This window comes from Lithobates pipiens, unplaced genomic scaffold (genome assembly GCF_037356315.1).
Source record: "Lithobates pipiens isolate NorthernLeopardFrog02 unplaced genomic scaffold, aLitPip1_a1.2 Scaffold_30, whole genome shotgun sequence".
In the NCBI taxonomy this organism is placed as follows: Eukaryota; Metazoa; Chordata; class Amphibia; order Anura; family Ranidae; genus Lithobates; species Lithobates pipiens.
The window spans coordinates 36602431-36627956 of NW_027507791.1; the positions used below are offsets into that span (position 1 = coordinate 36602431).

The window sequence follows — 25526 nt, forward strand, 5'->3', positions numbered from 1 at the left end:
AGAAAGTAATTGAGATCTATCAGTCTGGAAAGGGTTATAAAGCCATTTCCAAAGCTTTGGGAATCCAGCGAACCACAGTGAGAGCCATTATCCACAAATGGCGAAGACATGGAACAGTGGTGAACCTTCCCAGGAGTGGCCGGCCGCCCAAAATTACCCCAAGAGCGCAGCGACGACTCATCCAAGAGGTCACAAAAGACCCCACAACAACGTCCAAGGAACTGCAGGCCTCACTTGCCTCAGTTAAGGTCAGCGTTCATGCCTCCACCATCAGGAAAAGACTGGGCAAAAATGGCCTGCGTGGCAGAGTTCCAAGGAGAAAACCACTGCTGAGCAAAAAGAACATCAAAGCTCGTCTCAATTTCTCCACAACACATCTTGATGATCCCCAAGACTTTTGGGACAACATTCTGTGGACCGATGAGACAAAAGTGGAACTCTTTGGAAGGTGTGTGTCCAAGTATATCTGGCGTAGAAGGAACACTGCATTTCATAAAAAGAACATTATACCAACAGTAAAATATGGTGGTGGTAGTGTGATGGTCTGGGGCTGTTTTGCTGCTTCAGGACCTGGAAGACTTGCCGTGATAAAAGGAACTATGAATTCTGCTGTCTACCAAGAGATCCTGAAGGAGAATGTCCGACCATCTGTTCGTGTACTCAAGCTGAAATGAACTTGGATTCTGCAGCAGGACAATGATCCTAAACACACCAGCAAGTCCACCACCGAATGGCTGAAGAAAAACAAAATGAAGACTTTGGAGTGGCCTAGCCAAAGTCCTGACCTGAATCCTATTGAGATGTTGTGGTATGACCTTAAAAAGGCCGTTCATGCTCGAAAACCCTCTAATGTAACTGAATTAGGACAATTCTGCAAAGATGAGTGCGCCAAAATTCCTCCAGGACGCTGTAAAAGCCTCATTGCACGTTATCGCAAACGCTTGGTTGCAGTTGTTGCTGCTAAGGGTGGCCCAACCAGTTATTAGGTTTAGGGGGCAATCACTTTTTCACACAGGGCCATGATGGTTTGGATTTTTTTTCACCTTTAATAATAAACACCTTCATTTACAAATTGCATTTTGTGTTTACTTGTGTTGTCCTTGACTATTGTTTAAATTGGTTTGATGTTCCGAAACACTTAAGTGTGACAAACATGCAAAGGAACAGGAAATGAGGAAGGGGGCAAACACTTTTTCACACCACTGTATATATATATATATATATATATATATATATATATATATATATATATATATATATATACACAGTATATTCATAATTTATTTATAATACAGTCTTATAAATTTAGTAATACTTGATTGATTTAATATAGTTAATCTTTATATGTATTCCGTATTGTTTTTACATGTATTTTTTACATATTTTTTATTATCAATTCTTAACCATGTATACATGTATGAATTTATATATTTTAAACTTTAGTAATTGCTATAAGAAAAATAGTACATAGGTTTACCATTAGAGAGATTGGTATTCTCTCCACTAGATGGCCGTGCAGCAAGGCACATATAAAGCACTCTCCAGCTGCAATACAGCAGCTTGAGAAAGGAGTGCGTACTAAGTATATCTCACTAGCGTGCATGCACCGAAACGCGCTGTGAGCATGCCGGTGATGTCATCATGGTTGGTGATGCATTCCAGCCTGTGTTTCACCCCTCGCTTAAAGCCTTCCACCACCTTACCAGCATCCTGCTGGCCAGGACAGCCCCCAGTGCGGAGCAGCACAATGTCCATCCACCGGACTGTAATATGTGCCTATTTCCTATCTCCTCCATGTTTTACTTTACTTTTATAAATGCTTAACAGTCTACACTCAGGTGCATGTATCTTCTTCTCTTTTTTCTGAATATGTGTGTCTTTATACTGCTTTATTGACTTTTAATAATATGAACTTATAGTAAATACCCAAAGATCTACACTCAGAACACAAGAAGGTACATTTTTAATTACTCTAAACATAATGCCTATTTCTACTTTAAACTGAGTAATAAAATACTAATATTATATTTCCAGATATTCAGGAAAAGCACAAACAACATCTGATGGAGAAGACTGAGACTCTAGTGGAGCATAGACCCCCAGGAACTACCCTGGAACCACAAAGATTCCTCATCAATGAGCGTTATGTGAATCTGATTGTAGTGCCCACCAATCAGTTCAGGGAACGTCCCCAGAATGAGATAATACAGACTGGGGTAAAACATGAAAAATGCTTGAAGAGAACACAAACTGGACTGGAACACATTTCCCCCAACAAGCTGTTCCGATGGAACCCCCAGTCACATTGTGTACCACATGCAGTAATGGTGAGCGGAGTGCCAGGAATAGGGAAGACCACAATGATGCAGAAGTTTGTCTATGACTGGGTGACCGGAAAACACTACCAGAGATTTGCCTTTCTCTTCTTCTTCAGATTCCGGGACCTTAATAGACTGGGAGAGGTCAGCTTGGAGGAGATGATTCTTCATCAATATCCATATCTGGAGAGTCAGATTGGAGACATTTTACAAGATCCAGAGAGACTTCTGTTTCTATTTGATGGCTTAGATGAAAGCATTCACCAAATAGATCTTGGGTCAAATAGTTTGTGTACAAATGCCGATCGTAGAACACATTTTGGTGAGATTGTGGTCAGTTTGGTGAGGCAGAGTCTTCTTAAGGGTTGCTCTGTACTGATAACCAGCCGTCCAACCAGACTGGCATCAGTTGATATCGGCGTTTTCCAGAGAATAGCTGAGATCATGGGATTTCTCCATGGAGACAGACGGATCTTCTTCAATCATTTCTTTGGAAATGAGGAATTGTCAGGAAAGGCTTTTCATTATGTACAGGAGAATGACACACTGTACACTTTCTGTTATATCCCATCATACTGCTGGATCATCTGTACAGTGTTATCAATGTGCTTCAGATCCCAACCAACAATCACCGATCAGCTGATGACATCATTACCCAAAACAGTGACACAACTCTTTGTGACTTTTGTCTCCAACATTCTGGCCAATCACAGCCAGAATAAAGATGGTGGTCACACTGCCCGGGAACTGCTGACATCTATTGGGCGGATGGCAGAACATGGAGTCATGAATCACACGATTGTATTTGATGATCGTCATCTGGAGTCATTCAGTGTGAGAAATGATAATCATGTCTTCTCATCTTTCATGATGGAATCTGGTCAGCCTCCTGATGTGGATTACACCTTCTTACATCTCACTCTTCAGGAGTTTTTTGCTGCTTTAGTCCATTTTATTAACTATGATCCTGCCAGATTTAAGGAAACGCTTGCGAAAGCGAATACATACAAAGATGGCCGTGCTGAAATATTCCTCCGTTTCCTCTGCGGTCTCTCAGACTCTTCTACTAGATCCATGTTAGAGTCTCATGTAGGAAAATTGTCTACTCAGGCTGCCGGACATGTCATCACCTGGATCCAGAAGAAAATCAGAAAACAAAAATCTGACATACCCATAAGAGGCACTAAATATCGTCTTAATGTATTCGACTATCTCTATGAGAGCAGGAATAAGGCTCTGATCTCGCATTGTATTAGATCAAACAAAGTTGACTTTTCTGGTGTCCCCCTCAGCCCCCTCGACTGCTCTGTGCTGTCTTATATCCTTCAGTCCTGCAGAGAGATGGAAGTAAATCTGAGTTCATGTACAATTTCAAGTGAAGAATTAAGGAAATGTATACCGGCTCTACACAATATCAAGTGTTTGAGGTAAATATTAAATCTGATTAATCACGCTGCTGTAATAAATTGGTGTTTTGAGGAGTTTTTGCCAGAAAAATTACTGATTATTAGTGTGATTGGTTTGACAATGAGATTCATTATAGAGATTAACCCCATAATGTATACAAGCGAGCTGAGTGGATTATAGTGATTCAAATGGCAAATAAATTATTTATGTAATAGTATTGGTGAACTTAATGATAGCTAGAATGAAAAATAAAATAAAAAATATAGAAAATATATTTTAACGAACTTGCCGCCCGCCCTATAGGCAATTGACGGCTGCAAAGTGGTTGCATAATCCTGACCGGACGTCATATGACGTGATCAGGATTATGAGCCGCTGCGCGCCCCCGGGGGCGCGCATCGCGGTGATCATTGTTGCAGGGTGTCAGTCTGACACCCGGCAACTACGATCTCGGTAAAGAGCCTCCGATTTTTTTTTTTGATTATTTATTGTTATTCTATATTCACCTTCTGATTTATATATTTACTTTTTTTAAGTAGCAGCTGGAGGGACGTCTGATAGCAGAGCTCCAGGACGGCGACTACCATCCACCGCCATCCGGAGCAATAAGAGCACAGCCGAACACCCATCCTTCAGGGGGCTGCTGCTGTGACTACTGGGCAACACCTCACGGGACCATTTGAGCTCCGGGAGAAGTGCCGGTGCTGCGGGCCGCCGCGATTTGAGAAGGACGGACGGGCGCCATCTTGGGGCCTACAGACAGGCTGTCGCGTGCCGCACATCTCCGCTGGCCTCACAGCTCACCGGAGCCCATCCACACAGGGCCGTGAGCCGCGGCCTGTAAGCGGGCCCCGATCGGTAGTACACCGCCGCCGAGGACTCCCTCTATGCACCCGGGGCGGCGCTGGTGAAGCAGGCCGCAGTGAGGCCTTGTAATAAGAAGGGCGCCATCTTGGGGCCTACGGCCAGGCCGCTCCACTCCACCGCCAGACGCAAGGACCCCAGGCAGCCCCTCACACAGGACAGATCCAGGCCGCTGTTGATGAGCTCCTCATTGTGGACAGGACCCGCAGGAGAATAAGCCGCAACTTGGGCCTACTTCCTGTGCACACAGTGAGTACCACAGAGCCCACGCCACCCCCCCTATAGCTGACACTACCTGGCAACTGGTCCCTGCCAGAGGCTTATCCATTGGAGAGTACCCCCTGCCACCCCACCTTGCATGCACTGGGACTTTCAGGGAGCTGAAACTGACTGTGGGACAACAAGAGCCAGCAGGCCCACAGATAAGACACCAGCGGCCATCTTGCTACACCCTGCTTGCTTATCCCACTTCTACACCTAACTGAATTTGCTTGAGTCGGCCGTTCGGACCACAAAAAGATCCCAACGAAGACTGTGCTTAAGGTACACCCCACTCAGTCCCTAGACTGCCATACACTCTCAGTAGGGGCAGTGGCCTGGTACATGGCCTATATGTTGTTGCTGTAGGAGAACCCTGATGACCTGGGGTCCTGAGTAGTGAAAACGGATCATTTTGACTATGTCAACGCACTCACGGAGAAGTACACATAACCATACCCTGCGCTCTCTGGGGACCCCACAGAGCAAAACATCATCTGCAAACCTAAGTAAATTTCAATACTCAGGCAGCGGTAAATATACCAAAAAAGCGTCCCCGCTGAGCAACAGCATTATAGCAGACATGGAGTACGATGAGGTCTCCCTACCGGCCTCTGAAGATTCTGCTGCTGGCGCCAATAAGACTGACCACTTACTCACCTACGCGGCCATGACTGACATTGCGGCTGACATTAAAAGCTCCTTTACAGCAGCAATTACTGACATTAAAACGGAAATTCTGCGCCTAACGGAACAACTGGCAATAACGGACCGGGCAGGGAAAAGAAGAGACAGGGCTCTGATAAGACTGGATGACATTGCAGCCACGCATTCCCAACACCTAATTGATATGAACCGGCAAATCGAAGATTTAGACAACTGAGGACGTAGGAACAATATCAGAATTAGAGGAGTGCCTGAGACTGTGCCCCAAGAACAAATTAGGCCGACCCTCACAGCCATATTTAATACCCTCATAGAAAGGCCAGAACAATCCCCTATTGATTTTGACAGGCCGCACAGGGCCCTCAGGCCAAGAGCACAAGACGGAAATCCCCAGAGGGACATCATTTGTTGTCTACCCAACTATTGCTTGAAGGAAGACATTCTTCAGAAGGCCAGGACCAGAGAACGGATTGTGCACGAAGAAGCTGTAATCCAACTCTTCCAGGACTTGTCGCCCATTACACTCAAAAACAGGAGGGCCCTCAAGCCATTGCTGGAGGTGCTACGGCACAAAGGTATAAGCTACAGATGGAAGTTCCCCTTCGCGCTCCAAGCAAATTTCTTGGGAAAACAATATGTGCTTAAAGTACCAGAGGACCTCAACAAATTCTGTAACGACCTTCAGATTGACACCGTGGACCTCCCAGAATGGTACGCAGAATTCTGTCCGCTTCCAGAAATAAACAACCCACAATTCTCACTGGGACCGTCCCATGCGCAGTCACCTTACCAATCCGGTAAACACCGCAGGAACCCAGACAGGAACAGTTTTGAGCGTTCATATCACTCCAGAAATGCCAGAAGCCCGGGAGGGAGGGACACGAGGGACTACTGACTTGATGAAGCTGCACACAAGTTCTGAACCTACAAACTGTGAACCCCCGCCACCCTTTAAACAATACGAGCGTGTGATCGCCTAAGGTTAATATGCGCAATGTTAACGCGAGCGCTACACCCGAATGCTAATTATGACCGCCAAGCATCTTAAGCTGGCCTCCAACGTTTGCTTAACTCATCTCCGCACCTGCCTCAGGGTGGCTCGGCTACTCCCCTCCCACCCCTCCTCCTTTTTTTTTTTTTTTTTCCCTTTTGAAAACCAGCCAGCCCCACTTGCAGACCAACGCAAAGTTTACCCCCGGTCAGAGTAACCTGCGATCAAGCTTGCACCTTTGCCTCCATCTGAACTGTGAGTACCAATAATCATACTATCTGTTGGCTTCCGGGAAAAGCTTGGTACAGTACGCACCTGGCTGCGGCAAAACGCCTCAACGGGTACCACCTGTGATATCCTGATCCCTATGCAGGACACTTTAACCCTACCATAGCGGAGATTTTTTGATACACGCACGGGACTGTAGCTGAGCGGACTTAAGCAGATACCTTAGGCCTATATTCCTTGCTATCAGGTTCATTGGGCTCGTTAAACTGTAGAATTATTTAATGTTTACTTTCACATGCCGGGTTATGGAGTATTACACTCCCACTTCTAGCTAGCAGTTTGATGTTTTATCTCTATATGATCTGAAATGTTATTACCTAGGTTTGTTACTCTTTTTGAGTCCCCTCTCTTTGACAATTTTGCAAGTTCTTCACTGTTATACACTGTTGATAGAGTTTAAGACACTAATTAGTAGTTCGGGCATAGCCCAAACGCAGCACCATCAATCCAGGCGACGTCTCACGCTGCTAAACCTTTATACACTTTATGCCTGATCCCAGACATCCTACCCTCTTGGGGGGAACTCCCCCCTGCCTGAAGTCTTGGGTCCCCAGGTCCCATCGGACCTACCTACAGGGTAACCTACTAGTAGAAACACACCGCGCTACTAAATAGCGCAACATGTAACACTACCTTGCTACTGCACCTTCCACTATCCCCTACAGGGGAAGGGTCACCATACCTTGGAACGAGTCAGACACTGGGCTGACTCCTCCCCTAGGAGGAGAAGAGTAATCTACCCCTTTCAATCACCCTACACGTCCCACCTCCCTCCTCCCCCTACCTACCTTTACTCCCTACCCGCACAACCGCTTCCTGACTCCTACACTATCCCTGCTCGCCTACACCCCATGATCACGACAGGTCCAGATCATTGTTAGACTACTCCGTATATCTGTACACACCCCTCTCAAAGCCCCGCCTTCGCCATGGCATACGCTTTCCTAGGGAAAACACCTACCATCTTCTCCCATAATGTGAATGGTCTAAATATACCAGAAAGGAGGTCTAAACTGTTGAGGGAACTTAAAAAAGCCCGACCCTTAGTTGTGTTCTTACAAGAAACTCACTTTAAGAGCGGTAATACCCCTAGACTCACTGACAACACCTTTAACACAGTGTACCAGGCCACCAACCCCCTAGCCAAAACTAAAGGAGTGTCCATCCTCCTTCACAAGGATGCGCCCTTTGTGCTGAAGCAACAACTGGCTCATGGGAAGGGTCACCTGTAACTTTTGCCAATGTATACTTCCCGAATGTCTCCCATGTATCTTTTTGCAACAAAATCGTAGAGGACCTCAAATGGTTTGCCGAAGGATGTCTCCTTCTTAGTGGAGACTTTAACGTTCCCCTCGCACCCCTCAAAGACACTTCGACAGGACACACCCAAGAGAATAAAAGCTCTACTGCAGTCACTGACATTGGTAGATACCTGGAGATCCATGCACCCCACAGATAGGGACTACTCCTTTTTCTCCGCACCACACAAAAAATACTCGAGAATAGATATGATATTCATATCACAAAGGGACCTTGGCAACCTACTCTCAGCGGAGATAGGCATTATGGCCCTCTCTGACCATGCACCTACAGCAGTCACATTACATCTAAAAACACCACACAAGTCCGTATTTAATTGGAGACTGAATTCCTACCTCCTCACCGACCCAATTGTAAAAGAGGACATCCTACAAGCCATCAACACTTATTTTGCTCATGACATTGATTCTGACACGACCCCACTGAATAATTGGGAGGCACACAAATCTGTGATTAGAGGCGAACTTATTAAATGGGGAGCCTGGAAAAAGAAGGAAAGGGAAAATGAAATCCATAAACTCTCCCAACAAATAGCAAATCTTGAATTGCAACACAAACAATCCCATTCACTTAAAGTAGAACATCAATTAACGCAACATAGGACCGCACTAAGGCTTCTGTTAGACATGAAAATTAAACGCTCCCTGTTTTTTAAGAAAAGCATTTTTTATGAATTTGGAGACAAGAGTGGCAAACAATTGGCCAAAGCCCTAAAAGATGCTATGCTATCGAACTGTATCCACGCTCTAAAAGACAAGGAAGGTATTTTAAAACACAACTCGGAAGAAATAGCTGATATGTTCCATGCCTACTATTCTAAACTGTATAAACTTCCGGCCCAACACAAACCACCTCACCTAACGCACACAAAACAGGATAACATACAGGATAGCGGACTTCCCTCCCTAACAGCAGAAGATACAAATGCACTTGAGGACCCCATAACTACCACTGAGATTGCGAACGCGATTGCCGACTTGAAAGCAGGGAAGAGCCCCGGACCTGACGGCTTCACTTCGCAATACTATAAAACTTACACTACCGCTCTTATAAAACCCCTCCGCTCAGCCTTTAATTTCTTAGCAAACATGACTCCCCATCCTTTCTCATGGCGCATATAGCGGTAATTCCCAAGCCCAACAAAGAACACACGGATTGCGCAAACTTTCGGCCCATTTCACTTTTAAACATAGACCTCAAACTCCTAGCCAAAATCATATCGAATAGACTAAAACCCCTTCTAGCGAAAATAATCGGCCCTGAACAAGTGGGATTCATGCCGGGGAGGGAGGACCGTGACAACACCATTAAGGCCTTGAACTTAATACATTTTGCACGCAAATCTACCACCGGAGGGCATGTTGCTCTCTACCGATGCCGAGAAGGCTTTCGATAGGGTTTCCTGGGATTACATGATAGTTACGTGCACACATATTGGCCTTAGAGGAAACATGTTGTCATGGATCTCGGCTCTCTATCGGAATCCCCGAGCCAAAATCAAAATTAATAATATTTTCTCAGACCCTATATCCATCCATAACGGTACCCGCCAAGGCTGCCCCTTGTCACCCCTCCTCTTTATCCTAACCCTAGAGCCTCTAATTAGAACAATTAATCTAAACGCTAACATTCAGGGCTTTACGTTAAAGGATAGAGAATACAAAATTGCTGCTTATGCCGATGACCTCCTGTTCTTTCTCACCAATCCCCACATCTCAATACCTAACCTACACAAAGTATTTCAAACCTTCGGGTACATATCTAACTTTAAAATAAACCAGTCAAAATCAGAAGCCCTGAACCTCACCCTACCACAAAATATCCTTGAAAATCTACAAAACAATCACCCCTACAAATGGGAACGAGGCGCCCTTAAGTATTTGGGCATAAATTTATCTAGTGAACTTGAAAAACTATATGATGCAAACTATAAACCCTTACTTGCCATGATCAAAAAAGACCTTCTCAAGTGGAAATCAAAAATGTTTTCTTGGTTTGGTAGGGCCTCAATATTAAAGATGACAGTGCTCCCCAAACTTCTGTATGTATTTAACGCTCTACCAATAAAAATCCCAAAACTCTTCTTTAAAACATTAAGCCAAATTCAAAGACAATTTCTATGGGCAGATAAGAAACCTAGAATCCAATTCCGACGTTTAACATTGGCTAAGCGAGATGGGGGCATAGGACTGCCGGACTTCAAAAAGTACCACCAGGCTACCCATATCACGAGAGTGATAGACTGGCATTGCCACGGACTAAATAAAGATTGGGTCCAGCTAGAAAGCAATCTGGCACAGCGCAGCACCCTCTACCTCCCATGGTCGCTTCACTCCAGAAGGCCCAAACTTATAGGCCACCCATTAATCAAAACTACAATACAGATTTGGCAGACGCTGGTAAAGTCACAAAAAATCGCAACAAACCCAGGTCCCCTGACCCCACTCACGAATAATCCTGAATTCATTCCAGGCCTACACCATAACATGCCACAAAATTTTTTAGTACACACTTGCATGTCAGGTACACGAGTTAAGACATTAGAAACACTGGCCGCAGAGGTGGGGGAGCTGTTTCCTGGATGTTTGTTCTATATCCAGCTAAAGAACTTCCTGGTCAACAACAAACACAAAAATCAATTTTGCCTCCCTTTAACTCAGATTGAGAATATATGTCTACAAAGATCACCAATAACGAACACCACATCTCTTGCATACTCGATGCTAACGCAAGCGTCTCAGGCTGAAAAAAATAAATTCAAAACAAAGTGGGAACGTGATCTCAAGACCAGCATATCTGAGGAGCAATGGAATAAGGCATGCGTTTTGACACACAAGTGCTCCTTAAGCTCTAAATATCAGGAAATATCCTATAAAATTCTAGCTCAATGGTATATTACGCCACAAAAAACCAGGAGATGGTCTCCCTCCGCCTCAGACACGTGCTGGAGATGTAAAACAGACACAGGTACCTTTATGCACATATGGTGGGAATGCCCACTAATACGAACCTATTGGGAAACGATCAGATACTGGGTTAAGCATATAACAGAAACTCGCCTGGAATTGAATGCGGCCGCATGCTTGATCAATCTGGTACCCATCAATATATGCCGCTACAAAAAATCGCTGTCCAGACACCTACTCACGGCCGCTAAAACACTAATACCAATCCACTGGAAAACAACCAAAGCCCCGGCCATTACAGACTGGCTAGATAGAGTACAATATATCTACAAGATGGAGGAGATCGTGGCAACCAAACACGAGAATAGCACAAATTTTAACAAAACATGGCAACCATGGCTGGCCTTCACACTCTCCCCTGAATTTCGTGCACTCAAGGATTAATCTCGTCGGCACCTCTTGATCCTTAACATGGTGGGGGCAAGGTTTGGACTGACATAGAGCATCTATAACAAACGGAGTTAGATACAATAGCAAAGGGCTGATCACACCCCCCCTTTTTTACCCCCTACCACCCTCCCCCCTCCTCCCCCTCCTCCCATGTCCTCCACAGCGCATATCCCCAAATAGTGTACGCTACTCACCGTATTCAATCGTGCACTCTCCCCAACTTAGTCACTGACTAAATTAGAACACAATAGAGATGAATTTATATGTTTTATTGTTTACAGACTGCCTGAAATAATACGTGTATTCAAACGTTGACTGTAAACATGATCTTAATTTCAATAAAACCTTTGATTGTGAAAAAAAAAAGAATCTACCATCTAAATATACCTCAAAATCTAGATTACCTTATTAATTTCTATTTCTTCGTTTAAGCCATGGGGGGACATCGTATTCAAAGAATATATCCAATATGTCTCCTGTTGGCAAAGACGCTTAAACCTCTCTGCTGGAGGGAATTTGTCCGGAATTGATTAAATTATCCAGACATTGAGGTCTGTGATGTTCTTATGCAGCAAAGTGTCGGGCAATACTGTACTTAGGATTACCTGCTTGAACGGCGCGGCGATGATCGCCGAACCTTGCCCTTAGGGCCCTGATGGTTCTACCTACATACAGGAGGCCACACGGGCACGAAATGCAGTACACCACAAATGAAGTGGAGCAATTAAAGAAGGAGCTTAAGGTGTAGGTTTTGCCATTAGTCGTGAAAGATTTTTTACCATGGGTAACATGCGCACACGTGGGTGACTTAAAAAAAATCTGCCAATCAACAATGGTGGGACTGTTTCTTTCTGAAACAGTACTTTCAAACTAAAATTTCACCTCGGGGACTTCGGGTTCTAAAAAGTTGTTCCTTTCTTGATACAGACTTGCGCATAGAGTGGGAGGGGATTGCCGAGTTCTGTACCCAGAAATGGATTCAAATCCTTATTAGTCATAGAGAGCAAAGATACCACATTCTCCGTAATAAGATTGCCAATAATATTTCCCAGCTATATTCGACCCATTCTTCTGTATCCAGTGAATGGTTAAAGGTGTTTAACCAGTAGAGACCCGCGCTATAGCCAAATGACGGCTACAGCGCGGACCTCCTTTGCCGGGACTACGTCTATTGACGTCGTCCCGTGCACGAGCGGCATGCGCGCCCCCTGAGGGGCACGCTCTGTGATCGGTGAGTCTATGAGACTCGCCTGATCACGGATCCGAGCAAGGGGTCGATCCCGACCCCTTACCACGTGATCAGCTGTCAGCCAATGACAGCTGATCATGTGATACAACGGAGCCGGTAATCGGCTATTTTTCCTCCTCGCGCTGACAGCGCAAGGAGAAAAAAAAAGAGCCGATCACGGGCAGCTTACCAGTGCCCACCTGCCCCCTGCCAGTGCCATCTGTTTAATAAAAAAGTGCTCCCCATCAGTGCCCACAGTGCCACACATCAGTGCCCACAGTGCCAAACATCAGTGCCCACAGTGCCACCCATCACTGCCCACAATCTGCCTGAACAATGGTGCTGCACCCCAGTGCCACATATCCGTGCCCATCAGTGTCCTCTACCAGTGCCCATCAGTGCTGCCCATCAGTGCCACCTATCAGTGCCACCTATCAGTGCCCATCAGTCCCATCTATCATTGGTACCTATTAGTGCCACCCATCCATGCCATCTTATCTGTGCCCATCTTTGCCCATCAGTGCCACCTTATCTGTGCCCATCAGTGCCACTTTATCTGTGCCCATCGGTGCCACTTTATCTGTGCCTATTAGTGCCGCCTTAACTAGGCCTATCAGTGCCCACCAGTGCAGCCTATCAGTGCCCACCAGTGCCGCCTCATCAGTGCACTTCAATGAAGGAGAAAAATGACCTGTTTGCAAAATTTTATAACAAACTATTAAACATGATTTTTTTTTTTGCATCTTTTTTTGTTTGTTTAGCAAAAAATAAAACTCCCAGCTGTAATTAAATACCACCAAAAGAAAGCTCTATTTATGGGAAAAAAATTATAAAAATTTCATTTGGGTACAGTGTTGTATGCCCGCGCAATTGTCATTCAAAGTGCATCAGCGCTGAAAGCTGAAAATTGGTCTGGGCAGGAGGGGGTTTAAGTGCCCAGTAAGCAAGTGGTTAAAATTAACACTAAGAAAAGTGAAGACTCAATGATGCAAGGAAAACTAGGAAAATTCAGACGGGACATTGATGACTACACCAATAATAGAGTTTTCAAATAGAAGGGGAAAACCACCCATACCTCCCCTCCCTCTCTCATTCCCAATTTATAACACTGTAAGCCCACTAGAAATAATAATACAAGTAATAACCCCCCTGAACCCAGTTCTACTAAACCCGCTCCCCCCTACAGCACTACCATTGCCCTCATCCACCTCCCTCCCCAGGCTTCAAAAACCTGTTGGCCCTTCCCATAAAGGGACTAAAAATGGTCCGATTTCTAAAGGTAAAGGCAAATCTATTCCAGTCTTAACGTATAGTGCCTTGCGAAAGTATTCTGCCCCCTTGAACTTTTCAACCTTTTGCCACATTTCAGGCTTCAAACATAAAGATATAAAATTTAAATTTTTTGTGAAGAATCACCACCAAGTGGGACACAATTGTGAAGTGGAACGAAATCTTTTGGATATTTTAAACTTTTTTAGTAAATAAAAAACTGAAAAGTGGTGCGTGCAAAATTATTCGGCCCCTTTACTTTCAGTGCAGCAAACTCACTCCAGAAGTTCAGCGAGGATCTCTGAATGATCCAATGTTGTCCTAAATGATGGTGATAAATAGAAACCACCTGTGTGTAATCAAGTCTCTGTATAAATGCACCTGCTCTGTGATAGTCTCAGGGTTCTGTTGAAAGCGCAGAGAGCATCATGAAGACCAAGGAACACACCAGGCAGGTTCGTAATACTGTTGTGGAGAAGTTTAAAGCCGGATTTGGATACAAAAAGATTTCCCAAGGAGCACTGTGCAAGCGATCATTTTGAAATGGAAGGAGTATCAGGCCACTGCAAATCTACCAAGACCTGGCCGTCCCTCTAAACTTTCAGCTCAGACAAGGAGAAGACTGATCAGAGATGCAGCCAAGAGGCCCATGATCACTCTGGATGAACTGCAGAGAACTACAGCTGAGGTGGGAGAGTCTGTCCATAGGACAACAATCAGTCGTACACTGCACAAATCTGGCCTTTATGGAAGAGTGGCAAGAAGAAAGACATTTCTCAAAGATATCCATAAAAAGTCTTGTCTAAAGTTTGCCACAAGCCACCTGGGAGACACACCAAACATGTGGAAGAAGGTGCTCTGGTCAGATGAAACCAAAATCCAACTTTTTGCTCACAATGCAAAACGATATGTTTGGCATAAAAGCAACACAGCTCATCACCCTCAACACACCATCCCCACTGTCAAACATGGTGGTGGCAGCATCATGGTTTGGGCCTGCTTTTCTTCAGCAGGGACAGGGAAGATGGTTAAAATTGAGGGGAAGATGGATGCAGCCAAATACAGGACCATTATGGATGAAAACCTGTTGGAGTCTGCAAAAGACCTGAAACTGGGACGGAGATTTATCTTCCAACAAGACAATGATCCCAACATACAGCAAAATCTACAAAGGAATGGCTCACAAATAAACGTATCCAGGTGTTAGAATGGCCAAGTCAAAGTCCAGACCTTAATCCAATCGAGAATCTGTGGAAAGAGCTGAAAACTGCTGTTCACAAACGCTCTCCATCCAACCTCACTGAGCTCGAGCTGTTTTGCAAGGAAGAATGGGCAAGAATTTCAGTCTCTCGATGTGCAAAACTGATAGAGACATACCCAAAGCGACTTGCAGCTGTAATCGCAGCAAAAGGTAGCTCTACAAAGTATTAACGCAAGGGGGCCGAATAATTTTGCATGCCCCATTTTTCATTTTTTTATTACCGTATATACTCGAGTATAGGCCGACCCGAATATAAGCCGAGGCCCCCAATTTACCCCCAAAAAAACTGGCAAACTTATTGACTCGTGTATAAGCCGAGGGTGAGACATGCCTGTCCATCCCTGTGTGTGTGTCCGTCCATCCCTGTGTGTCCGTCCATCCCTGTGTGTCCGTCCATCCCTGTGTGTCCGTCCATCCATCCCTGTGTGTGTGTGTGTCCATCCATCCATCCATCCCTGTGTGTGTGTGTGTCCATCCATCCATCCATCCCTGTGTGTGTGTGTGTCCATCCATCCATCCATCCCTGTGTGTGTGTGTCCATCCATCCATCCATCCCTGTGTGTGTGTGTCTCCATCCATCCATCCATCCCTGTGTGTGTGTGTCTCCATCCATCCATCCCTGTGTGTGTGTGTCTCCATCCATCCATCCATCCCTGTGTGTGTGTGTCCATGTGTGTGTGTGTGTGTGTGTGTGTGTGTGTGTGTGTGTGTGTGTGTGTCCAGCCTACCTGTGTCCCGAGCCTGTGTCCCGAGCCTCCGTCCCGTGCCTTGCCTCCTTGCCTCCGTCCCGTGCCGTGCCTTGCCTCCTTGCCTCCGTCCCGTGCCGTGCCTTGCCTCCGTCCCGTGTCGTGCCTTGCCTCCGTCCCGTCCCGTGCCGTGCCTTGCCTTGCCTCCGTCCCGTGCCTTGCCAGGATCGCCGCTCTTCGTCTGCGCCTCGGCGGCCATTCTAAAATTCAAAAGCCGCGCCTCCGCCTGTGATAGGCGGAACACTGAATTTCCCAGCAGCCTGTGTTCCGCCTATCACGGACATCGTCTCATCCTCGTCCGTAGTACGAGGATGAGACGATGTCCGTGATAGGCGGAACACAGGCTGCTGGGAAATTCAGTGTTCCGCCTATCACAGGCGAAGGCGGAGGCGCGGCGTTTGAAGGGTAGAATGTCCGCTGTCTGTCTGCTCGACACGCTGATCGAGCAGGCAGACAGCGATGACTCGAGTATAAGCCGAGGGGGGCACTTTCAGCCTCAAAAAAGAGGTTGAAAATCTCGGCTTATACTCGAGTATATACGGTAGTTAAAAAAGTTTCAAAAATCCAATAGATTTCGTTCCACTTCACAATTGTGTCCCACTTGTTGGTGATTCTTCACAAAAAATAAAAATGTTATATCTTTATGTTTGAAGCCTGAAATGTGGCAAAAGGTTGAAAAGTTCAAGGGGGCCGAATACTTTCGCAAGGCACTGTGTATGTGTGTGTATGTATATATATATATAATGTAGGGGGACTCCTTATTTTATTAACATTAACCATGCTGTCTGTCAGTGTACTGAGCGGTGATAATTTATCACTGCTCAATAAACTGACATCTCCGTGTTTCTGTGAATTTCTGGTACTATAATCTTGTAAAGTCTCACAAGATTCCAGTATCAGGGGCTGTTCTCCACTGTTTCAAGCGTTTGTAGATCTCTTCACTCCTCAGAAGGTGAATCAAACTACTCCGCTTCATAAACAGGCACACAGAGGAGAAAGATGTCCTCTGTGAATGCTCGAGAATGAAGCAGTGAATATATTTCACTGCTTCATAAACGGACAACAAAGTCTGGGCAGTCTGCCAAGTTTTAAAACATTCTATCAGTGGAATGTTAAAGTGGTTGTAATCCCGTACAACACACTTTGACCTACAGGTAAGCCTAGATTAAGGCTTACCTGTAGGTCCAAGAAATATCTCCTAAACCTACATGGTTTAGGAGATATTTGCCGAAAGACAGGCACTGCTGTCTACGGCGCATGCGCCGTAGACAGCGGCACGCAGGCGCACTGAGCGCGGCATCGTCAACGATGAAGATGTTGCGTGTGTCGGCTCCCGTGCGCAGGAGTGACGTCATCGCGGCTTCACCGAATGACAGTGGCGGAGCAGCGAGACACCACCGAGAAGATGGATGCGCCGGACTACAGGGGACAGTGGTGACTTCGCTGGCTCCTGTGTCAGGTAAGTGACACATAATGGACTACTATGCGATGCATAGTAGTCCATTATGCTTTGCCTTTGCATGGAATGAAAGAGGAAGTAAACTCATCAGGGTTTACTTCCTCTTTAAGTCTAAACATTGTATTATTTTGTCTCTTACATCAAAGGAATAGACTTCTGTATGTAAATTAGGAACGTTTAACCACTTAAACACTAACAGCCGGTTCACACAGTGGCAACCTGGGATCCAACTTCAAGTCTCCCCAAGTTGCGCGGTTGAGAAAATCAATGGATGCATACATTACTTCAGAAAAGGTTCCTGTACGACTTCAATCCAACTTCTAGACAACTTATACCCATTGATTTCAATGGAAGTTGCCTCCAAGTCGGATCCCCTGTCTTAACTGAAGCAACTTTCCAGGAACTAAAAATAGTTTTCTAGGCAAACCCCTCCCTCCCACAGAGCTGATTATTATGTGACTGGCCACTGGCAAAGTCCCCTGTCCTGGAGTCAACTTCAGGTTGCCTTGTAAGTTGCCTCAAGTCACGCTGTGATTCATACTCAAGTCGTGTCCAAGTTGCCTCCCAAAGTTGCGCTGGAAGTCGTGTTGCCCCTGTGTGAACCTGCCCTAAACCTTTTTGTGACAGTTGTGGTTTTCAAGTTAAAATCATTTTTTTTTGCTAGAAATTGCTAGACATTACTTAGAACCCCCAAACATATATATATATTTTTTTTTTAGTAGAGACCCTGGAGAATAAAATGGTGGTTGTTGAAATATTTTTTATATATTAAAACTTTTAAATATTTATTGAAGTACTTGAATACTTTTAAATTACCTTTTTTCCTTTAGAAATATAATTTTGCTCTCGGACTGTTGTAAACACAGGAAACATGAACCACTTTACAGGCATACTATAGACACCCCCAGGTACGAAATCTAAAGAATATTTTACTGTTATTTTTTCACTTTAAGCATTATTAAAATCACTGCTCCCAAAAAAATGGCCATTTTTAAAACTTTTTTGCATGGAAACGTGTCCCCTGGGGCAGGACCCAGATCCCCAAACACTATTTATGACAATACCATGCATATAAGCCTTAAAAATTAGCACTTTTAAATTTCTCCCATAGACTTTTAAAGATTGTTCCGCAGCTGTCAAATTTGCCACTTACACCCCAAATTGTTTGATATTCTGCGAATACCCAATGTTCGAGTCAAACTTACATTTGACTCAAACATCGGGCTCATCCCTACTGTTAAATATTTGATCAAAAATTGTAATTACATGCCCCTGTTAAACGGGCAGAAAAATTGGGCCTTTAGGCAGTGGTGGTGCCCTGAACCAAAAATTTTCTTAGAAGTTATCATGATGAAGATTGAGGAGGAATAGGATAGTCACTCAGCATATGCAGTCTTCAAGGGATCCCACATCCATAGAAAAATCAATCGGTTATATCAGCATCAGATGCTTGGTAGCTGGTGATCCAAGATTGATTCATTTTATGAATATGAGCCGATCAACAGAGTCTGTGGACAGGTGCACTCTGTGATAGGTTATAAAGCCTCCAGCAGCACTGAATGTGTGTTTAGAAAGAACGCTGGATTCAGGACAGGCCAGTAGCTCAATTGCATATTGAGCAAGCTCTGGCCAGTGGTCCATCCTCAAGGCCCAGTAACCCAGTGGATGTTCTGGTGGAAAGGTCTCCAAGTCTGATCTTGCCCGTATATATTCCTGCACCATGTAATTCAGACGCCTGTCGCTGGAACCAATCAGACCATGGTGCTGAGGACTGAAGAATTGTCTGAAGGCATCGGTCAACCGTCCACCTTCGCCACCGCTCTTTCTGTGACTGAAAAAAGCCTCAGCAACACGTTGTCCAGCACCAGGAAATTGTGACCTCCCAGGCTCTGAAAACGCATTGCACAAACCTTTTTGCAAGGCCTCCCGAAGATGTTTCTTCCTCTGCTCCCTCTGCAAAGGCTGGATAAGTTCTGCAAACTTACCCTTGTAACGTGTATCAACAAGGGTTGCCAGCCAGTAAAGATCACTCTCCTTGATACCACAAATTCTAGGGTCCTTTCGCAAGCTTTGCAGGATCAGGGAGGCCATGCAGCATAATTTTGCAGAGGCAATCGATCCGGAGTCCTCTGGGTCAAATGATCCTCAACCACCTCCTCCCAGCCACGTACAACTCTATGGTTTTCTGGGGACTGAAAACGATCCCTTGAAGACTGCTGATGATGCTGAGTGTTATCCTCCACCTCCATGCTGACACAATCCTCCTCTTCTTCATCCTGTGTGATCGGCAGGAATACTATCTGGACAAAGGGGGGCTTGAGAGATAAGGAAGTCTTCCTCTTCCTCCCACTGTTCTGCCTCAAGTGCCTTGTCCATTATTCCACGAAGCATGTGCTCCAACAGAAAAACAAGAGGGACAGTACAGTGCATGCATCCTTGATCAGTAGCCACTGGCGTGGCAAAAAAAAGCCAAGCTCCCCTGACCCTGCCCTGGTGCCATACTCAGGTACTCATTGATGGCCCTCTGCTGCATGTGCAGCTGCTGCAGCATTGCCAACGTTGAGTTCCACCTGGTGGGCATGTCACAAATGAAGCTGTTCATGGCAGGTTGCATTCTCTTTGAATGTCAGCCAGCCAAGCACTGGCTTTATATGATAGGTGAAAATTACCACATTTAATAGTATTTCGTATTTTTTTCATAGTAATTATTTTCAAATATCATATATTCCTTATTTTTTGGTGTCTCTTGTTTCTTTCGATTGATATTCCCATAGATCCTTACACCAATCTTTTTATAAAAAGCCATTCATTAGTTCTGATTAATTAAGAGGATAATGTGTTTCCGCTCCATTTGTTTGTCCCCTCCCCTTTCTTGTATATATTACGAGTGCGGGCTCTGTATGTTTGGTTGTTGATAAAGGAGTGCAACTTGAAAGGACATCCAAGTGCGCATGCTCACAAAACACGTCCTTCACTAATGACGACATCCTTGGAGCCTGCTGAACGGTGTGTTCCTAACCTCGGTCCGGGGATCTCTTCCACAAGCCGGCAATTCCATCATACGGAAGTATACTATCCAGTTCACTGCGCAATCAGATGGCCACATTCTATTCCGGGGAAATCGTCTATACAAACTTATATGCAATGCCTGCCATTCTTCTGCTAAATGTGAGTGCACAATTTGTTGCTTATTAAAATCTGTTATTTTAACTACTGCACCCAGAGGCGCCTCTCTACTTGTCTAATTTTGTAATTCTTGACCATTCCTCTTTACAAAACTGTTTCAGTTCAGAATTATTCTTGGGATGTCTGGTGTGAATCACTTTCTTGGGGTCATGCCACAGCATCTCAATTGGATTGAGGTCAGGACTCTGACTGGGCCACTCCAGAAGGCGTATTTTTCTTCTGTTTAAGCCATTATGTTGATTTACTTTTATGCTTTGGGTCATTGTCCTATTGCAACACCCATCTTCTGTAGAGCTTCAGCTGGTGGACAGATGGCCTTAAGTTCTCCTGCAAAATGTATTTATAAACTTGGGATTTCATTTTTCCTTTGATGATGGCAATCTGTCCAGACCCTGATGCAGCAAAGCAGACCCAAACCATGATGCCCCCACCACCATACTTCAATGTTGGGATGAGGTTTTGATGTTGGTGTGCTGTGCCTCTTTATCTCCACAAATAGTGTTGTGTGTGTTCCAAACAATTCAACTTTGGTTTCATCTGTCCACAGAATATTGTGCCAGTACTGCTGTGGAATATCCAGGTGCTCTTGTGCAAACTGTAAATGTGCAGCAATGTTTTTTTTTGGACAGCAGTGGCTTCTTGTTTAGTATTTTACATATCTTAGATTCGCTAACAGGGATGTTAGCATATGCCAGAGACTTTTGTAAGTCTTTAGCTGACACTCTAGGATTCTTCTTCACCTCATTGAGCAGTCTGTGCTGTGCTCCTGCAGTCATCTTTACAGGATGCCCACTTCTAGGGAGAGTAGAAGCAGTGATGAACTTTCTCCATTTATAGACCATTTGTCTTACCGTGCACTGATGAACAGCAAGGCTTTTAGAGATACTTTTATAACCCTTTCCAGCTTTATGCAAGTCAACAATTCTTAATCGTAGCTCTTTTGTGTGAGGCATCATTCACATTAGGCAATGCTTCTTGTGAAAAGCAAACCCAGAACTGGTTTGTGTTTTTATAGGGCAAGGCAGCTGTAACCAACACCTCCAATCTCATATCATTGATTGGACTCTCTAATTAGCTGAAACCTCACTCGAATTAGCTCTTGGAGATCTCATTAGTATAGGGGTTCATATACTTTTTCCACATGCATTGTGAATGTTTACATGGTGTGTTCAATAAAAACATGGTAACATTTAATTCCTGTGTGTTGTTAGTTTAAGCAGACTGTGATTGTCTATTGTTGTGACTTAGATGAAGATCAGATCACATTTTATGACCAATTTGTGCAGAAATCTTTATCAAAAGGGTTTTTGGGTTTTTGCAACTGTATGTATTGTGTACACCACCAAAAAAGTAGTAGCAACTGCACTAGGGGTGAACAGTATTGTGTACACCACCAGAAGTCTAATAGCAACTGTGGGTACACTGTATGTATTGTGTACTGTGTACACCACCAGAAAAGTAGTAGCAACTGCAGTAGGGGTGTACGGTACTGTGTAGATTAACAGAAGTGTAATAACATTTATGGGTGCACTGTATATATTGTATACACCGCCAGAAAAGTAGTAGCAACTGCACTATGGGTGCACGGTATTGTGTAGAAAAAGTACACCAGGAATGGCCTGCAGTCAGATATAGGCTTGGCTACACTGGATGCAGTGTGTGTATATAGATATAGAGAGAGAGAGACTATTTATAAAATACACTGCAGCTAACTGAATAGCCTGCCTGCTCAATCTAAATTACACTCTCTCTCTGTCCATGCCAACAACACGCTACACTGGGCCGACATGCAGGCAGACTTAGATAGCATGCGTTGTGGACTTAGTCTCCCCTGAGCCATGACTGCCTTTGGCCAATTATGGCTCTCTTAGCTGAGGGTTCTGGGATTGGCCAAAGCATGCACTATGACCTGCATGCTTTGGCTAATCATCATACAGCAATGCACTACGCTCCCGCAGTGCATTATGGGGTGTTAAGCGGTGCTCAAATTTGGTGCGAACGCCCCAATGTTTGAGTCGAAGTCATGTTCAACCCGAACATAAAGCTCATCCATAGGAAAAGGTATCAGATAGCAGAACACTCTAGACCATAGGTAAGGTCCTACTGCTGCAAGTGTGTTTAAATAGACCACCTGGTGCCATCCTAGTGGCAGGCATGTGCACAGCTGTGCGAGTGCATGCGCATGAACACTGGTCAGGCTAACAGGAATTCTCTGTCTCTGTATAACTTTGCGCCTGGGCATTTTTCTTCTTTTCTGACAGCATCCATGAACTCCGCACTTAACGCATTCCTGGTATTTTTTGCCCTTTTTGGATCCTCCACTATCAGTGTAATTTGACCACACCCACTGTTCAATGCAGTTCAGTGGAGGAGCTTGGTTGAGTTCTGCACCTATTCTTAGAGAGGCGTGGTCAGTGGGGTATGTCAATTTAATGATAAGGGGAATTTTAAATAAATAAATTGTGTTTTGACAAACGGTACGTGATAAATAAAAGGGTAATGTCTGAATCTATGTATAATGAATCGCAGTGCCTCCAGACACTTATGACAGTTAATAAAAAGATGTGAACTCTGTTCAGACAATCAGTAATATAGCACAATAATTTCCTGAGTTCGTTAATCTATCTTACCAGTGTATAAATATCTCTCAATTAAATTAATAAGTAAATTAATTGTATTAATATACAAATATAATTATACATCTTCATACAAAACTGGAATTTCTGGTGATTAATATTTAATACACATTACCAAAGACATCAACTCAACAATAAAAAAAATTCCCTAATATTTGAAAAATAACACAAGGGTAGCCCCAATCTACTATGTTAAAAAGGGTGTGGTTAACCTTAAATACAAAAACACAATATCTCTTGCTGCTCGGAAGACAATTTTCTGACTTTCTCCAGTCGGAAAGAAGTCAAAATATGTCTTGCAGAGCCAACAGATAGATATTATCAATTTAAAAGAAGTCTTAATTTGATAGGGCTACCAGATTGGATTGGATTGGGCAATAAATCATTTCCTTGGGACCACAATAGCCAAATTAGTTGCAATACAGGTTGATCTTAATTTCGCCCACACACGGCAAGACAAATAATGTGGGAATTATTAAATACTAAACTACCCTTCACACAGCACTTGATAAGATTAAAATATAAACAGTAAAATATGATTCCTATAATTTTCGGAAAAAAAATTTGATCAACATTTATATGGTCAGTATCTCATCAGTGTTTAAAGGAAAAGATGTATATTCGATTTGTCCTAACAGTAATGTCCAACGAGATAGGGAGTGGTCACTTATTACCAAGCTTGTGTTTGTCCAGAGAGTGTATGTCAGAGTGTGGATCTGTGGTCCTCGGTCTCTGGAATCATGTGTGTGTCTTTTTGTATGATACAAATTGTTGGATGGTTACCTCCCTCTCCTCATGTTTACCATCTTGTGATTGGTTGGTTCTAAATATGGGAAGTAAATATGGGAGGTAAATATGGGAGGTAAGTGCCCTAATTCTCACCCGCCCATCTGTGATCATGGTAAAGGTGTAATCAGAATATGATGTCTAGTGTTATTATGTAATGTATTTTAATATGTTTCACATTAATATAATATGGTGATCACTTGCCTTATGCCCTGTCATTTGCTGTCCCCATCTTGTGTACCTTGCTGGCTATAAAAAATTTCTACCTAACCAAAAATATTGAGATTGACAGAGATTTATGGAATCAAACAACACCACCTTTTAACCATAAAAGAATGGTGCCTAATCCTCGTCCAATACATGGATGACTACAGTACACATTGATTTTTACAAAATGTGTTTCAACATTACAATTAAACATATATATATATATATATATATATATATATATATATATATATATATATATATATATATATATATATATATATAAAAATAGAGAGAGAGAGAGATAAATAATATATACTCACTCTTGGTTCTGTTTCTGTCAGAAACCATGACCCATACCGAGACAGCAGTACAATAAAATCACACTTGTTGATTAATAAAAAGGTAAATAGAATAAGCATAGTCCAAGCATAGCCAGAGTCCAGTAACCGGATCGAGTAGTCAGCCAGGCCAGAGTTCAGTAACCAGATCGGGTAATCAGCCAGGCCAGAAGTCAGGGATCCATGTAGAGGAACAGGAAGCAGGATAAGGAGCCAGAAGGGATGTCAGCAAGCCAGTCTTTAAACAGGAACGCAGGAGATGTTTTCTTGTGATGTGACCAAGGCGAAGGCAGAGATGAAGTGAGCTGGACAGCTTTAAGTAGGCAGGTCAGACAAGCAGGATCAGGAACAGCTGGGTAACTGTGGAGAGAGATTAGAGCTGGCAATTAGCCGACAGCTGAGCAGCCAGCCCAGAGAAGAAAGGGCTAAGCTAGCCCTGACAGTTTCAACTTGTGATGGGAATCCTTCTGGTGTATAATTAACCGGGCGTCTTCTGCCATTGTCTGGGGAAAATCTGAGTCAACACTGGGTTCTTACTGAAGAGATGATCTCACATTTTGAAACAATGGAGCTATTTACCCTGGCTTTCCTTTAATCAAAGGCCTTAATATCTGGGTCTCAAAACACTAGTTTGACCGTTGTCAGTTGGTTTTGTGTAAAGTGGCACCATTGTTCAGGTTACTCTGTTTCAACATAAGGTTTGCGTATTGACCTCAACCCTCCACTGGAGAGGATGAGATCCTGTCAACAATGTTAAATGGACCTCTCCAGGACGGTAGGAATTTCCGTTCTTTGACCTGGTTCCTTGCGAAATTGTAGCGATATACCTTGTCCCAAATGTCATACTCCTTGGTGGTCTTAAGATCATAGTATGTTTTATTTGTGTCTCTTTCAATATTTCGCTGGGCAAAGGAGAATGCATTTTGTAAGTGTTTCCAT

The 25526-nt window shown here is 44.0% G+C and overlaps 2 protein-coding genes across 3 annotated transcripts in view; one reads left to right on the plus strand and one right to left on the minus strand.

Moving 5' to 3' along the window:
* Positions 1 to 18367, plus strand: part of LOC143942634 (NACHT, LRR and PYD domains-containing protein 3-like) — a 111144-nt gene extending 92777 nt beyond the window's left edge. For both annotated transcript variants that reach the window (XM_077463999.1, XM_077463998.1), the window contains exons 6-7: positions 2035 to 3745; positions 18262 to 18367. In XM_077463999.1, coding sequence (XP_077320125.1) covers positions 2035 to 3745; positions 18262 to 18352 — 1802 coding nt within the window. In that variant the 3' untranslated portion in view covers positions 18353 to 18367. The remainder of the gene's footprint in view (positions 1 to 2034; positions 3746 to 18261) is intronic.
* LOC143942631 (NACHT, LRR and PYD domains-containing protein 12-like) overlaps positions 1 to 25526 on the minus strand; it is a 1996551-nt gene that overhangs the window by 1551676 nt on the left and 419349 nt on the right. The gene's annotated exons all lie outside the window — the stretch shown is intronic.